We start from the raw sequence: 14,963 nt of genomic DNA, 5'->3' as shown, positions 1-14,963 counted from the left end.
ATGCTGGTGTGTTTATGTCCCCGTTACTTAGCGGTTCGGCAAAAGAGACCGATAGAATAAGTACTGGGCTTACAAAGAATAAGTCCCGGGGTCGATTTGCTCGACTAAAGGCGGTGCTCCAGCATGGCCGCAGTCAAATGACTGAAACAAGTAAAAGAGTATATCTTTCAAAACTTGTTCGTTATGATGGTGAGAACACTGTCTCTTCACATACACTCTCTCTCTCTCTCCATTTCTTTCTCAACAACTTTTTCTTGTCCCTCTCTAGTTGATGTAATGGAGAGACTATAGTGGCAACACATCTCTCTAGCTTTGTCACACTATTTCTCTTTCAACAAATTTTGCTCCTCTCCTAAAAATAGACATAATTTTGTCTTTTCAAGAAGGCCGAGGGTGTCTTGGCATCACTCAGCAAGACTTTTGTTAGCCGCTCTCCAGCCATCTATTTAAAATTGTATACAGCTATGGTATGACCACACTTGGAATTCGCATCATCAGTTTGGAACCCCTATCTTGCTCAGAACATTGACCTCCTGGAATCTGTCCAGAGACGTGCAACCAAACGCATACCCTCCATCAGACACCTACCATATTCTGAGCACCTTGTTTCCCTGGGCATGGATTCACTGAAGCTCCGGACTTGGTAAACACCCACAAAGTTATCAACCACCTCACCAACAACAACACTGAACACCTTTTTGATCTCCATGTGTCTAACACACGTGGACATGCCTACAAAGTCAGAAAACAACACAGCTCTCATGACTTTCGGAAACATTTTTTCACGCTCAGAGTTGCTGAAGCATGGAACAAACTGCCTGCGTCAGTTGTTGACTGCCATGACACTGCATCCTTTAAGGCCCTCATACTTTCCGAAATCCGCCGAAACTACACCTGATTATATATACACTTTAGATGAGTTGTAGTGCACCTGAGCACTGTACACAATTATTATTATTATTATAATAAAAGATTTTCAGCTCATTTTAGTTTAAGGGAGGAATGAATCCTCAATGATGTCATGTTTTACATTTTTTAAAAATCTTTGTGGTATAAAGGAATAGAGATACAATGGTTTTCTGGAACCTTTGATTCCAAGGCCCTTCTGGATTGCTGATCTTTCTGAACCATGGGTTTCAAAGTTTTTTAATACTGTACAATAAACTGTGGAAACTGGTCTGGCAGCTACGGGAATTTGAAGTCTATTTGTAAATTAGTATGGATGATAAAGAGGTTCCGAACTATCAGTGTTGTCCCTTTCCCAAATTTTAGCATGATTTGAACTAAGAACTCTGAGGCAATGAGCTTTGGATAATAAGAGCTCCTTCAGTCATGAATGATCATAGGATTGCTCCTAGGAAATTCCCCTCCTAGGCACAAGTCCAGGAAAGTTCGTTTCTGGAAGACCAGCAGTCACCCATGCAAACCAGCCTTCCTGCCACTGATGTTATCCAAAGAAAAGGCAAAGGCCAATACAGCTTGGCACTAGTGATGTTGCAACTCATTTCTGCAGCTGAAGAACTGTAGTTTTGCTCAAGAATGCAACATATTGCCTGGTCCAGGAATTGAACTCACCTCATGATTGTCAGTCTGGCGCTCTAACTACTGAACCTTGGACCTTCACATGATTATAGGACAGTTGATTCTTTAATATTACTCAGTTGTTAAGCTATTCAAAACCATATCTTCAAAAAATATAGTTGTGGCAACTTAGGAATTATGAAGTTCACACCTCAACAAACTTTTAAGGCGCAGGAGTGGCTGTGTGGTAAGTAGCTTGTTTACCAACCACATGGTCCCAGGTTCAGTCCCACTGTGTGGCACCTTGGGCAAGTGTCTTCTACTATAGCCTCAGGCCGACCAAAGCCTTGTGAGTGGATTTGGTAGACGGAAACTGAAAGAAGCCCGTCGTATATATATATATATATATATATATGCGTGTGTGTGTTTGTGTTTGTCCCCCTAGCATTGCTTGACAACCGATGCTGGTGTGTTTATGTCCCCGTTACTTAGCGGTTCGGCAAAAGAGACCGATAGAATAAGTACTGAGCTTACAAAAGAATAAGTCTCGGGGTCGAGTTGCTCGATTAAAGGCAGTGCTCCAGCATGGCCACAGTCAAATGACTGAAACAAGTAAAAGAGTAAACTGTAGATAAATAGGTAGAGGCTTGAGTGTGTGTGGTATGAAGCTTGCTTCTCAACCATACAGTTCCGGTTCAGTCCTGTGTGGCAAATGTCTTCCACTATAGCCTCAGGTCAGCCAAAGCCTAGAGTGGATTTGGTAGGCAGAAACTGGAAGAAGCACGTTGTATATGTGTTTGTGCATCTTTGTCTCCCACCAATGCTTGACAACCAGTGTTGGTGTGTTTATGTCCTCATAACTTAACGGTTCAGCCCAATAGACCAATAGAATAACAGGCTTAAAAAAAAGGTTGATTTGTTTAAGTAAAAATTCAAAGTGCCCCAGTCTGGCCTTAGTCTAATGATTGAAACAAAAGAAAAGATAAAATATAATAATTCAACTGTTGACAGAATGTAGATAATTATTTCTTGGTGAGGAGGTTTCAGGAAAGAATATGTATGACTAGAGTGGTTTAGTGTGTTAGGGCCCAAACGTGGCCGTTGCCAGCGCCGCCCCGACTGGCCTCCGTGCCGGTGGGGCACGTAAAAATCACCGTCCGATCGTGGTCATTTGCCAGCCTCGTCTGGTATGTAAAAAGCACCCACTACACTCACAGAGTGGTTGGCATTAAGAAAGGCATCCAGCTGTAGAAACACTGCCAGATCAGACTGGGCCTGGTGCAGCCTTCTGGCTTCCCAGACCCCAGTTGAATCGTCCAACCCATGCTAGCATGGAAAGTGGATGCTAAACGATGATGATGATGAGGGAGAGGGTTCAGTGGATTGGGGAAAAAAAAGCTGAACATGTAATGAGAAGGGTAAGAGTTCTAACCCTGTTCCCAAATTAACATTGGGACTAAATTTAAGAGACGGTTTAACAGGAAAATATGTAAATTAGGAACAATTTGAGTCCTTTCCTACTGTAAGGGACAGTATGGAAAGCCTTCATTTTCATATGGGAAAGATATTTCACAAATTACTGAAGATCTCTCTTTTACTCTTTTACTTGTTTCAGTCATTTGACTGCGGCCATGCTGGAGCACCACCTTTAGTCGTGCAAATTGATCCCGGGACTTATTCTTTGTAAGCCCAGTACTTATTCTATCGGTCTCTTATGCCGAACCGCTAAGTGACGGGGACGTAAACACACCAGCATCGGTTGGGGGACAAACACACACATACATATATATACGACAGGCTTCTTTCATTTTCCGTCTACCAAATCCACTCACAAGGCATTGGTCGGCCCAAGGCTATATAGCAGAAGACACTTGCCCAAGATGCCACGCAGTGGGACTGAACCCGGAACCATGTGGTTGGTTAGCAAGCTACTTACCACACAGCCACTTCTGCGCCTAGATGTAATTTTAGACAAAGACTGATGGTAAACGCAATATTAGGCTCACATCTGATACTGTGGGTTAACCTGTATGGAAGAGTCTAAAGCAGTATTTCTTAGCCATTTTTTTTTACCTCTGAACCTCTTTGATTCCTATTTTATTCAGATGGACCCTCTTAACCATTCACTGTTTAACCCTTTAGCATTTAAACTAGCCATAGCTGGTCTACATATTTTACCTGCTTTCATTGAAACTGGCCAGATCTGACATCTCACACCTATGCTACAATGTCATTTTAAAAGTAAACAATCACACCATCAAAATCTTGAAGCTATGAGAGATAATGCATAATGAATTCAAAGTGGGAATAAATAAGCATTACATATGACAGAATAATCTGAACACTACAAGGTTTAAAAATCCTACTATATTTTTATAACTGGGGGAGAAGCACTCCGTTGGTTATGACGATGAGGGTTCCGGTTGATCCGACCAACGGAACAGCCTGCTCGTGAAATTAACGTGCAAGTGGCTGAGCACTCCACAGACACGTGTACCCTTAACGTAGTTCTCGGGGATATTCAGCGTGACACAGAGAGTGACAAGGCCGGCCCTTTGAAATACAGGTACAACAGAAACAGGAAGTAAGAGTGAGAGAAAGTTGTGGCGAAAGAGTACAGCAGGGATCACCACCATCCCCTGCTGGAGCTTTAGGTGTTTTTGCTCAATAAACACTCACAACGACCGGTTTGGGAATCGAAACCGCGATCCTGCGACCACGAGTCCGCTGCCCTAACCACTGGGCCATTGCGCCTCCATTTTTATAACTAAAAATAAATTGCGTAAAAAAATTTAAATATTTTGTGTACAAGTAAAAATTAATTTATCATACATAAATTATGACAACAAAATCTTACATGGACCCCGGTTAAGAACCACTGGTCTAAATCATCCAAAGTTAGTGACCATTACTCAAGGAATACAGATGGGGGTGAAAGGAAACTCAATATTAAAGGTAAATAAACCGTAGACAAATTTGTCACAATATTTTCCATTGTTGTTCAGCACTGGGTCACTTTAGCAGACCTATTATCAAAGGCAGTCATCATGAGACCACCCCCTCCTGGTATCCAGGACCACACAATGTAATGTGTTCCTCTGTATTTATTAAATGTATTTCAATGAGCTTTTTGGCTGCTATTTTTAGCAGGTCAAGCAACCACATCAAGACTCCTATTTGTATATTGTGGGATTCATTTACAGCTAAGAGGGCTGAGTGAAACCACTACCAACTTGGCCTGTTGTAGCATCCTGCATGATGAAATGACAAATTTGACTTACAAGTGTCAAGAAAGGCATAACAGTTGCCCCCCCCCACACACACACACACATTAAACTGCTTGCATCAGTCTTCCATTACTCTAATTAGTGAATGGATGGACGCACTGTCGGTTACAACGATGAGGGTTCCGGTTGATCCGAATCAACGGAACAGCCTGCTCGTGAAATTAACGTGTAAGTGGCTGAGCACTCCACAGACACGTGTACCCTTAAAGTAGTTCTCGGGGATATTCAGCGTGACACAGAGTGACAAGGCCGGCCCCCTTGAAATACAGGTACAACAGAAACAGGAAGAAAGAGAGAGAAAGTTGTGGTGAAAGAGTACAGCAGGGATCACCACCATCCCCTGCCGGAGCCTCGTGGAACTTTTAGGTGTTTTCGCTCAATAAACACTCACAACGCCTGGTCTGGGAATCAAATCCGCGAGTCTGCTGCCCTAGCCACTGGGCCATTGCGCCTCCAATTAGTGAATACAAACAATTTCAACTAGTAAACAAACCTGGTTTTCTTGTTCTCATTAAATTGTATTGACTGAATGAATTCTATAACAATAATGTAGAATTTCTTTACTTATAAGCAAGTAAATGGAATTCTCCACAACCAAGCAACTATAAAGTACATTTATTTAAAATGTGATGGATAACAGTTATTGGTGCTAGTGGTAGGTTTTACAGTTCTATATTTAAGAGATGAGGAATTATGTACATTATTTACATTTGATGGATATTTGTCCTCATCTTGTTTGTTGCTAACACAACGTATTGGCTGATATACCCTCTAGCCTTCATCTTAACCACTACACATGCCCGTGGGCATATGGCATAGTGGTTAAGAGTGTGGGCTACTAACGCCAAGATTCCGAATTCGATTCCAGGCAGTGACCTGAATAATAATAATATCGAAAAATACCTTAGGAAGGAGAACTCAGGTTCAAAATTTCCCCAGGACACCTGGTGAAGACTGGAGGGTATATCAGTTGAAACATTGTGTTAACAAACAAGATGAGAACAAATATCTGTCCAATGTAAAAGTAAATTTATCTGTAGAGAGAGAATTGGATGGTGTAGGAATATTGTTAACAGAGAAGCGAATAAATTGAAGTAGTCAGAGGATCTGGATAATTAAGCCAAAGCTATTTGTATTAGGTTGTCAAGAAAGTTCTTGTGGTTTTTAACCTTTAAATTCAGATGCACATATCTCGGCTCAAATAAAACTTTATTAATCAAAATAAACACCATCAGAATCAACATGTTTTTACCAACACGAAACAAGTTTATTTATGCCAGTAGCGTAAAAATCCTGTGTTCTGGTGGCGATGAAGTTGTGTTTGGCATTGTCTTGGTTTTTGAAGCATTTCTCAAATGTCAGTAGGCAAGAGGTCTGGTGAGTTTGGCAGATGAGGCAGAGTTTCGTAGCCCAATTCGTTCAACTTCTGCAGGGTCAGTTGTGCGACGTGCAGCCAAGTGTTGTTGTGGAGAGGAATCGGTCCTTTTTTATTGACCAATGCTGGCTGTTGTTGTCAGAGTTTCTTATGCATTTCATCCATTTGCTGACAGTACTTCTCTGCTGTAGTGGTTTCACCTGGATCCAAAAAGCTGTGATGGAAACTGGCCGCAGACCACCAAACAGTCACCAGGACCTTCTTTTGGTGCAAATTTGGCTTCGGGAAGTGCTGTGGAGCTTCGTCAGCGTCCAACCGAGCTGAGTGTCGCCAGTTGTCATAAAGAATCCACTTTTCATCACAATCACAATCTGGTCGTTCTTGTTGCTTAAAAGGGAAGACGATACTTCAAAACGGTGTTTTTTTTAGTTGTCATTCAATTTGTGCGGTACTCATTTCTCAAGTATTTTTGTTTTTCCAATCTCAAGTGATTAGAAATTGTCGTATACGTTACGTCTCATTCAGAAGCAAGCTCTCAAACAGTTGTGCATGGATTGGCTTCGACTAAGGCTCTTAGTTGATTGTTATCAACATCTAATGGCTGACCACTACGCTTATCACCTTCAAGACTCTTGTCACTGCTACGAAATTTTTTGAACCACCATTGTGCTGGGCCAAACACATCATTGATATTGCAAGCTGTTTCAGCTTAGCTTGAACTGGAATAAGAAAATTGTGCGAATTTGCTTTTTATTCATGTTGTATTCAACGTTCCGGAAAAAATGGCATAATTATTAAAAAAAAAAAAACACGATTAGATTTATTAATTTGAAAATACATTCATTTAAAACCAAAATTAAAAATTCCACAAGAACTTTCTTGACAACCTAATAGATAGTATGACTGACATTTTATCTCTGGATATACACCACACTAAAAGGCCAGCGATAACACAGGAGAACCTCTTTAGAGAGGCTGGTCCCAAGCTCAGCTGCAAAAGGAGGAGGGTTGGGTGCCAGGCCAATGACCTGACCCTGAAAAAACCTGTGCTACAGAAACAGCAAGAACAAACCAACATATTCAAACTGACTGCAGAGGAGGTGACCACCTGTGATGGTGTTGGATCAAAGCTGTCAGCACATCCAACACCTGATGTGCAAAACGACCAACTAAAATTGCGACTTGGAATGTGAGGACACTGTACCAGTATGGCAGACAGGCACAGCTGTTTGAAGAAGTGGAAAGGTATCGGATGGACATCCTTGGAATTAGTGAAATGAGATGAACTGGCAGTGGACAGTTGGTCAGTGATGGCAGGACTGTTATCTACTCAGGTCACAAAGTGGACACATGAGTGAGGAGTCGGCATTGTCATGTCTGCAAGGGCAGCTGGAGCTTGCCAGCAGTTGTATCATCACTGCCCGACTCCAAACGCAGTTGTCCAAGATCACTGTCATCCAAGCCTATGCCCCCATCGAAGAGGCCGATAAAGATGCTTTCTATGACCAACTACAGGACGCCCCACATCATGACTTGGTCCTACTAATTGGCAACTTCAACACCAAAATCGCGTGAAACTGACATGGTTACGAGCATGTAATTGGCCCAAATGGTACAGTGACTGTTACTAGTGGCAACGATGATTGGTTGGTCTCATTCTGCTCAATGAATGGGTTGATGATTGGAAACACTTCGAGCACAAGTGGATGTGGGCTCAGATCATTACCTCCTCCTCAAAGTGTTGGCTTTGATTGAGTTGCTTGTTGCTCATGCAGAGTTGTTCCCGCCCCTTTGCAGTGGAGAAATTTGAAGACCAAAGGATAGTCAATCAATTCCAGTTGGAACTGAGAAATGGATTCCTACCTCTTGCAGACATTGACGAAGTTGACAGCTCCTTTGGGAAGCTGAAGGAGGCAATTATCAAAAGTGCCGAGAAGACCATCGACGGATGCTGTGGTGTGTACAAGGAGTGTCGGATCCAAGATCAAACATGGATCCTGATTGATGCAAGACGAAAGACTAAAATACGAAACCTAGCGCTTCACAGATGAAACCCAGCAGGAAGCATTGGAAATGTATCAAACACTGGATCGAAGAGTGAAGAGCCGTCGGAATGACAAGCGGGATTGGTTGGAACAGAGGCAGTGGATTGAAGTGATACGGAGACTTTATACCATATTGCATGTGACCTTACTAGAACAAGAAGCGGACAAGGAGTATCCACCAAGGACAAGAATGGGAACGTGTTATGGACGGTTTAAAATAAAGTGAGATGGGTTGAACACTTTAAGGAGATGCTCAATCAGCCAGTGCCTGCAGACCTCTTTGCTCACCAATCCCCGACAACGATCTGACAGTGAATACAGGTAAGGTCACAACAGCCAAGATGGCTCCTGAATAACAAGGCACCAGGATCGGATATGGTGGCAGCGGAGATGCTGAAACATGGTCATCTAGTTAGTAAACATCGTATGGCCTTCCTAAGTGTATGCTGGATGACAGGCTGTGTCCCAGAGGATTGGCAGCAAGGGGTAATTGTCAAGCTCCCAAAGAAAGGAAACCTCAGCAACTGCAATAATTGGGAGGGATTACGCTTCTATCTGTACCCAGAAAGGTCTTCAGTATCATCCTCTTAATATGGCTGCAACGGGTGGTGGATGAGAGGCTCCGAGAACAAGCTGCTTTTCAATGCAGTCAGTTGTGCAATGAACAAATCTTCATGTTGTGCAACATCATCGAACAAAGCCTGGAATATCAGCAGCAGCAATCAATCATTTTCATTGATTTTGTGAAGGCATTCCACAGCATACATTGGAGTTTGTTGTGGTACATCGTTCATGACTTCAGCATTCCTGAATGTTTCGTTGACAACTTCTGGAGCCTTTACTACAAGTCCAGGTGCTGTGTTCGGAGATTGGCTACACCAACTACTTTGTCATTAAGATGGGTGTACAGCAAGGGTGCATTCTATCCCCACTCCTATTTCTTCATCATGCATAGGACAATGTGCCAACATGAATTTGGAATTCTTTGGTGTGGGTTGGAGCATCTGACTGACCTTGACCTTGTGCTCCTCAGAGTGATGAAAAATGACAGAGATTGGAACGGGAGGTGGCCAAGATCAGACTCTGTATAAGTGGAAACAAGACGAAGATCATGAGGACTGGTTATGTCAAAGGGAACAACAATGGTGTTCCCTTGACGACTGGGTAACACCAAATTGAGGAAGTTGATGAGTTCACCTATTTGGGCAGCATTGTAGCCAATGACGGAGATGCGACGTTGCCTGTTGGATTGGGAAGGCCTTGGGTGTCCTTCAAAGACTCAAACCCATCTGGGCAGGCAGGGCGATCTTCACCGAGACCAGTGTGCCTCTTCAACAGCATCATCATACCATCGGCAAAGATCACACGAAGGCTCAATGTATTTCAGCTACAATGCCTCCGGTGGATACTGCTAATATCATACCAGGACCACATCACCAACGATGAGATACATCGCAGAACTGATACTTGTCCACTTCATAATGTCACTGAGTGCTGCTTGTGATTTACAGGCCATGTCCTCCGATTACCTTTGTCACGGCATGTGAAAACTGCCATTCTGTGGAATAGAAAACAAGGGCAACGAAAAGCAACTTAGTGGTGCACCTTCATTGATGACCTCAAAGCCATTGACCAATCATGGAGAAGCCTTGCCACCCAATGCGCCACATGGTGCAGGAGGACCTAAGACTACCTCCATAATGGCTTCTCTGGTATATATATGGAGGCTATAGTTAATGTACAAGGAATGAGAAGTAATCAAGATCTCTAAGTTCAAGTGACGTGAATGACAAACATTTGCAACATTATCACCTGATCACTGACCATTCAGGTGGGCATAGAGGACAGACAGACAGATGTTATAGACACCAAGAAACAAGATAAACAGATGGTTGTGACTGCTGAATCTTTCTCTGGCAAAGGTTGTGCCATCCAACAAATTACTAATTAATTATTTTAGACGAAGAGCTTGGATGGGACTCAAAGACACCAGAGAGTCTTGGTTCCAAAAGGCTAAGTTGGCATGAGAGGGAGAAAAAGAGATGTATAACACGACAACAGGGAGTTTCTATGAGTCAAGCTACAGAAGACAACAGACACAGTATGAAGCTGATGCAAGTTCTGATAAGATGGAAGGTGATATTGATGCTGAAAGTGTGATCAAGGATATGAGAGGCAAGGAGGAATTGTAGTTGCTTAGAAGTTTTAAAATAATCTGATGAAATAGGTTACGTGATAGTTACTAGCATAATCAATTAGGTAGAACAGGCTGTTATATACAACGAATGGCATAGCACAACTAGCAATACCTAATTGATGAACCAATTTATGAAAGTAACTGAACAATGTAGTTATAAGTGATTAAGGAGACAAGATGCAGTTCAGCTCTGTGCCAAGAAGGGGTTCTATTGACACCTCTTCCTGGTCAATTTCAGGAGTACTTAACTAAAGGTTACTCTACATTTGACCTGAAGGTCTTCGATAGAATTCTTCAGTCTATAGACTGATGGCCACTAAAGAACCAGAGACAGTTCAGTGATGAATTTCATATGCAAGTTGGGATGTGTCAGGGCCCAGCTCCCTAGCTTTTATTTATTATATTCTAATTCTTAGAACAGAACCTAAAATTAGAGAAGAAATTCAAAACATAGAATTAAGAGGACTAGCAAAGACTGAAGTTTTAATAAGTAGTAAAGACAGGACCTGTCTGCCATTTGTGAAATTGTCGTGCTCAATATGCAGAAAAGGTGTAAGTAAAAATTCTGTATTGTTTGTACTAGTGTAAATTATGGATGCACAAGAGGTTTAGTGAGATCACAAGCAGGCTAACAGAGATGGTAGACTTGGTGTGTGACAGATGTACAAGAGCAATTAACAGTACGAATATGAAACAAATCCTTATGAATGATTGGAAGAATACACATCAAATAAATCACTACAAATATTTGGAAGGATCTCTGGCAGTAACTGATAGCATTTATATAAAGGTGAACTAATTAAAAGAGGTAGCTCCAAAATATAGTTCCCAGAGTAAGAAAGGGTAGGATGAAGGTCTGGGAGCTATTATGCTTGCTAGTACCAATGAAATTCTCCCCTCAAATGAAGGACAGATTGTGATGTTTGTATACAAAGTGTGAAGCAGCAAAGCAGGAAGACAAGGCCCTTGAATGCATGATTTGCAAAAGCTGGTAAGAAGTAAAGTGAAAATGCTCTGTTGAATGCATAATGTTAGTATGTATGAATGACATAAGTTTAACCCGGCTGAGAGAAAACTACACTATATAAGAGAATCAGTATACAAGAGAGTAGACAGCACAAATGCTCATATTCAAAACTACACCCCACCACACCATCACTCCCATTACTATTTCCTCTATTTCCCTCTGATGATATACATTACTCTCACCCATTCATGCTTTCTCTTTTATTCCATCATTTTGCCAACAATCTGCTTATCATTCTCTCACCACTCTGAGTTTGTGCTTTGAACAAAGAAAAGCAATGTTTAGTCTTGCTGTGGATAAGGCATCCTCTCTAGGGATAGTTCCACAATAAGATACAACCAGTACACTGTTGAGTGGTTGGTGAAACAATAGAAATAGTGGAGAGTAGAGAGATCCCTTTAGCCTTCCTAAGGAGATACCAGTGCTGGTGTCATGAGTTGTTAAGGAAGTGTGCCCAGTAGTAGAAACCATGTCAAAATGAAATATATAAACAAAAAGTGTTCTTGATCTGTCCCGTATAAAACAGACAAAGTGATATAAATGGAGAGCTGTTAATGATGTCTTTCTCAAAAACACAAAACACACATACACCCACTCAACACTATGTGTACAAATAAAGTTACAGATTTAGGTAAACTGAACATCCACTGGTGGTAGCAAATGACATTTTATTTATGCAGTAGTACCTGTAAGAAAAATAAACAAACTAAAGACTACATCGTCTTCGGAAGAAGAAAGTTGTTGAAAACATTTGGTAGTTTCGTAGTTTGGTCATTTCTGTTGAAGAAAACTAAGAATTTTCTGGCCAAAGAAAAAAAAAAAAAACCAGAAAGAAACTTCCTTCTTTAATTAGCTATAAAGTTTGAAGAATTTACTTTCAAACATAAACCACATTACATTTTTTTTTTTTTTTTGAAGATTTTGAAAGATTATTGAAATAATCCTCACACAAGCTTCAGAAGAGAAGAACTGTAGTTAGGGTAGGGAATGAAAAATAGTATTTAGTCAGTTCTAATCAGAGATAGAACAAATAGATTGAAGCAAGTCTTCTGCAATATCAATCACAGTAAACAGATTTACTGTGGCTAATATGCATGGCTAACCATAGATAGGGGTCTACATAGTAACCAGTCACATGGACATTTCTAAAAGGTAGGATGATCTAAACGAATGAGATCTAACATAGAAAGAGGAAAAGAAGCCCTCTTTTATAGAATGTTAAGTTAATAAATTTTCTTCAAAATTGATTGAAGCTTATATACACGTCAGTGATGCATAGATTTTATAATAAGAGTTGACTTCTCAATTTATGTACACACACATATACATGCACACACAAATACTTGTGTATATTTTCATATAAAAGTGGAATAGTTTCACCGGTCCAAGAAAAAGGCAGTATTAGAAGCTGAGATCTTGTATATGTTTGTTGAGAGAGAAAAAGAGAAAGAAGGGGGGTTGTTTTATCAACCAACTTGATAATTTGACAGATGGAGGGAAACATATACAGAAATACTGCTATGGAATTGGTCAGGTACCATTGAGATATAATCTGAGTCTGTCAATACTTAATTAAAGTAGCAAAGCATTTAGTTAGGACAGAGAGAGAGATAGTTGTGAAGGAAATGCAGTAGTAATGCATATTAAGAGGCAGGAAAATTATGCAACAGTCAAAGTAAAAGGGAAGCAGCATAACATTTGGTTGAATCTAAGATAAAGAGATAAAGAGAGAAAATAACAAAAATCTACAAACAAGCCTTCAGTTTTATTATTTTTCCAGTTCTTTCCAGTTTTAGTTGTTTATACTAAACACCTTTAATATCGCAGTTTCTAATATTTCCTTTTTCAACAGATTTCAAATGTTCTAGAGAAGGGAAATGTTCAATTTCCAGAAAAATCAGTTCTTTTATTATTATTATTTACCATTGAAAAGTACATCCAGTCATTGAAAAGTCATTTGGTTTCTTACATGTCCTTCTGAGAAAAACCTGACATTTCAAATGTAAAATTTAAAAAAATTCTTGCAAGAGATACTCTAGCAAACTCTAAATCCTTTTCTTTCCTGGAAATCATTTCAACCTTCCACTCCAGTTTTAACATTCTAGTCAAATTGAATATAAAGACTACAAGAGAGAAAGTGAGGGTTTTACAAGAGAGGGGGGACTAAAGTACAGCAAATTGTCAGTGCCAATTGAAATGACTGGTCACTAGTCCTACACAAAGCTAGCTGTCTTCAGAAGTTGCTCAAGAACCAAATTGGTGTACGGTTTTCCTATTGCTATTAATGTGTTTCAGTAAATTTGAAAAAATGTGAGACAAGGCTAAAAGATGTGCCATCATCACCATCACCACCAAAGAGTACAACTAAATAGATGAAAGGAGAAATTGATCTAGAATGTGTTGGTGGACGGTAGAGAATAGTAGACAAGAGGCAATATACAAGAGCAAGAAAGTAGACAAACTACAATGTGTAAAACACATCAATTGCCTTAAGATCTTTAAAAAAATATTTTAAAACGATGTGTGTTCTTTTTCTGTATGCAAAGAGCAATTACAATTTCAGTGTATTTTTGCAGATTTTTATGAACAAAAGACTTGTTTCATATGTGTGGATGTAAATTGTGTACATAACAATATTTGTGCTTTGTTCTCAATATAGATGTATGTTAAAAACCTTTACATGTATGCATGTTTGTGTGTGTGTGTGTGTGTGTGTGTGTACCTTTTTTTGACAGTGAATAACAGCAATCAATGTGATGTAGTGGTGGTAACAGTTGTATTTACTGTGGCTTAGATATTTATTTTCAGTTATCTTTGTTGGTATATCCACAGAGAAATAAAGTTGTTACAATCTTGGTAACTATGTTTAGGACAAGCAGCAAGCTGTGATAGCCATAATGCTTCAGATATGGGGAAGAAAAAGAGAAGGGAGAGATTAAAAGATGTTAATGCCAGCTGCAGTTTCCACTGTCAGAACAATGAAGTCACCCTTTCATAAATAGCTCACATCTACACGCTCTCTGTCATCAATAGTTTTTAAAATAAAAGTATAGACAAAAGGTAAAAGAAGAAAAGATGAAGAGGCAGATTGGATGTAGGAAGAGAGCAGAAATATTGCAGGAGATGTTGGCAGGGCTGGCAAACACACACATGGACAGACAGCTAAGTGCCACTGGCAGAACAAGCCAACATTTCTATGTCAACAATTTGCTGTTGCCAGCACTTTATTAAAGCTGACCACCAACAGCAATGATGACTGCATATGAACAGCTCTTGTTGTTGCTGCTGCTGCTGCTTTTGGCATATCTTACTTTTTCCTCATTAGCCACTATCTTGGAATTATTGACAGTTAATTGTGAATTTTAATTGCCTTCTCCAAATAATTGTAACGGGATCTTTTAGGTGTTTTGTTTACATGATCCAAACCTAGCCAAGGCCGAGTCTGTAATCCTCCTCCTGTAAAGAAAAACAGATATAATTAAATATCATTTTCAATACAGCTTAAATAGAA

The 14,963-nt window shown here is 40.2% G+C and overlaps 1 protein-coding gene across 4 annotated transcripts in view; it reads right to left on the bottom strand.

The window, feature by feature from the left end:
- Positions 1 to 12,100: 12,100 nt before the first annotated feature.
- LOC115212392 (ubiquitin carboxyl-terminal hydrolase 7) overlaps positions 12,101 to 14,963 on the bottom strand; it is a 70,325-nt gene continuing 67,462 nt past the window's right edge. For all 4 annotated transcript variants that reach the window (XM_029781277.2, XM_029781279.2, XM_029781276.2 and 1 more), the window contains exon 33: positions 12,101 to 14,908. In XM_029781277.2, coding sequence (XP_029637137.1) covers positions 14,802 to 14,908 — 107 coding nt within the window. In that variant the 3' untranslated portion in view covers positions 12,101 to 14,801. The remainder of the gene's footprint in view (positions 14,909 to 14,963) is intronic.

The sequence above is a fragment of the Octopus sinensis genome, linkage group LG5 (assembly GCF_006345805.1).
Source record: "Octopus sinensis linkage group LG5, ASM634580v1, whole genome shotgun sequence".
In the NCBI taxonomy this organism is placed as follows: Eukaryota; Metazoa; Mollusca; class Cephalopoda; order Octopoda; family Octopodidae; genus Octopus; species Octopus sinensis.
The sequence above is the reverse complement of the archived record's forward strand: the minus strand, read 5'-3'. Positions and strand labels throughout refer to the sequence as shown.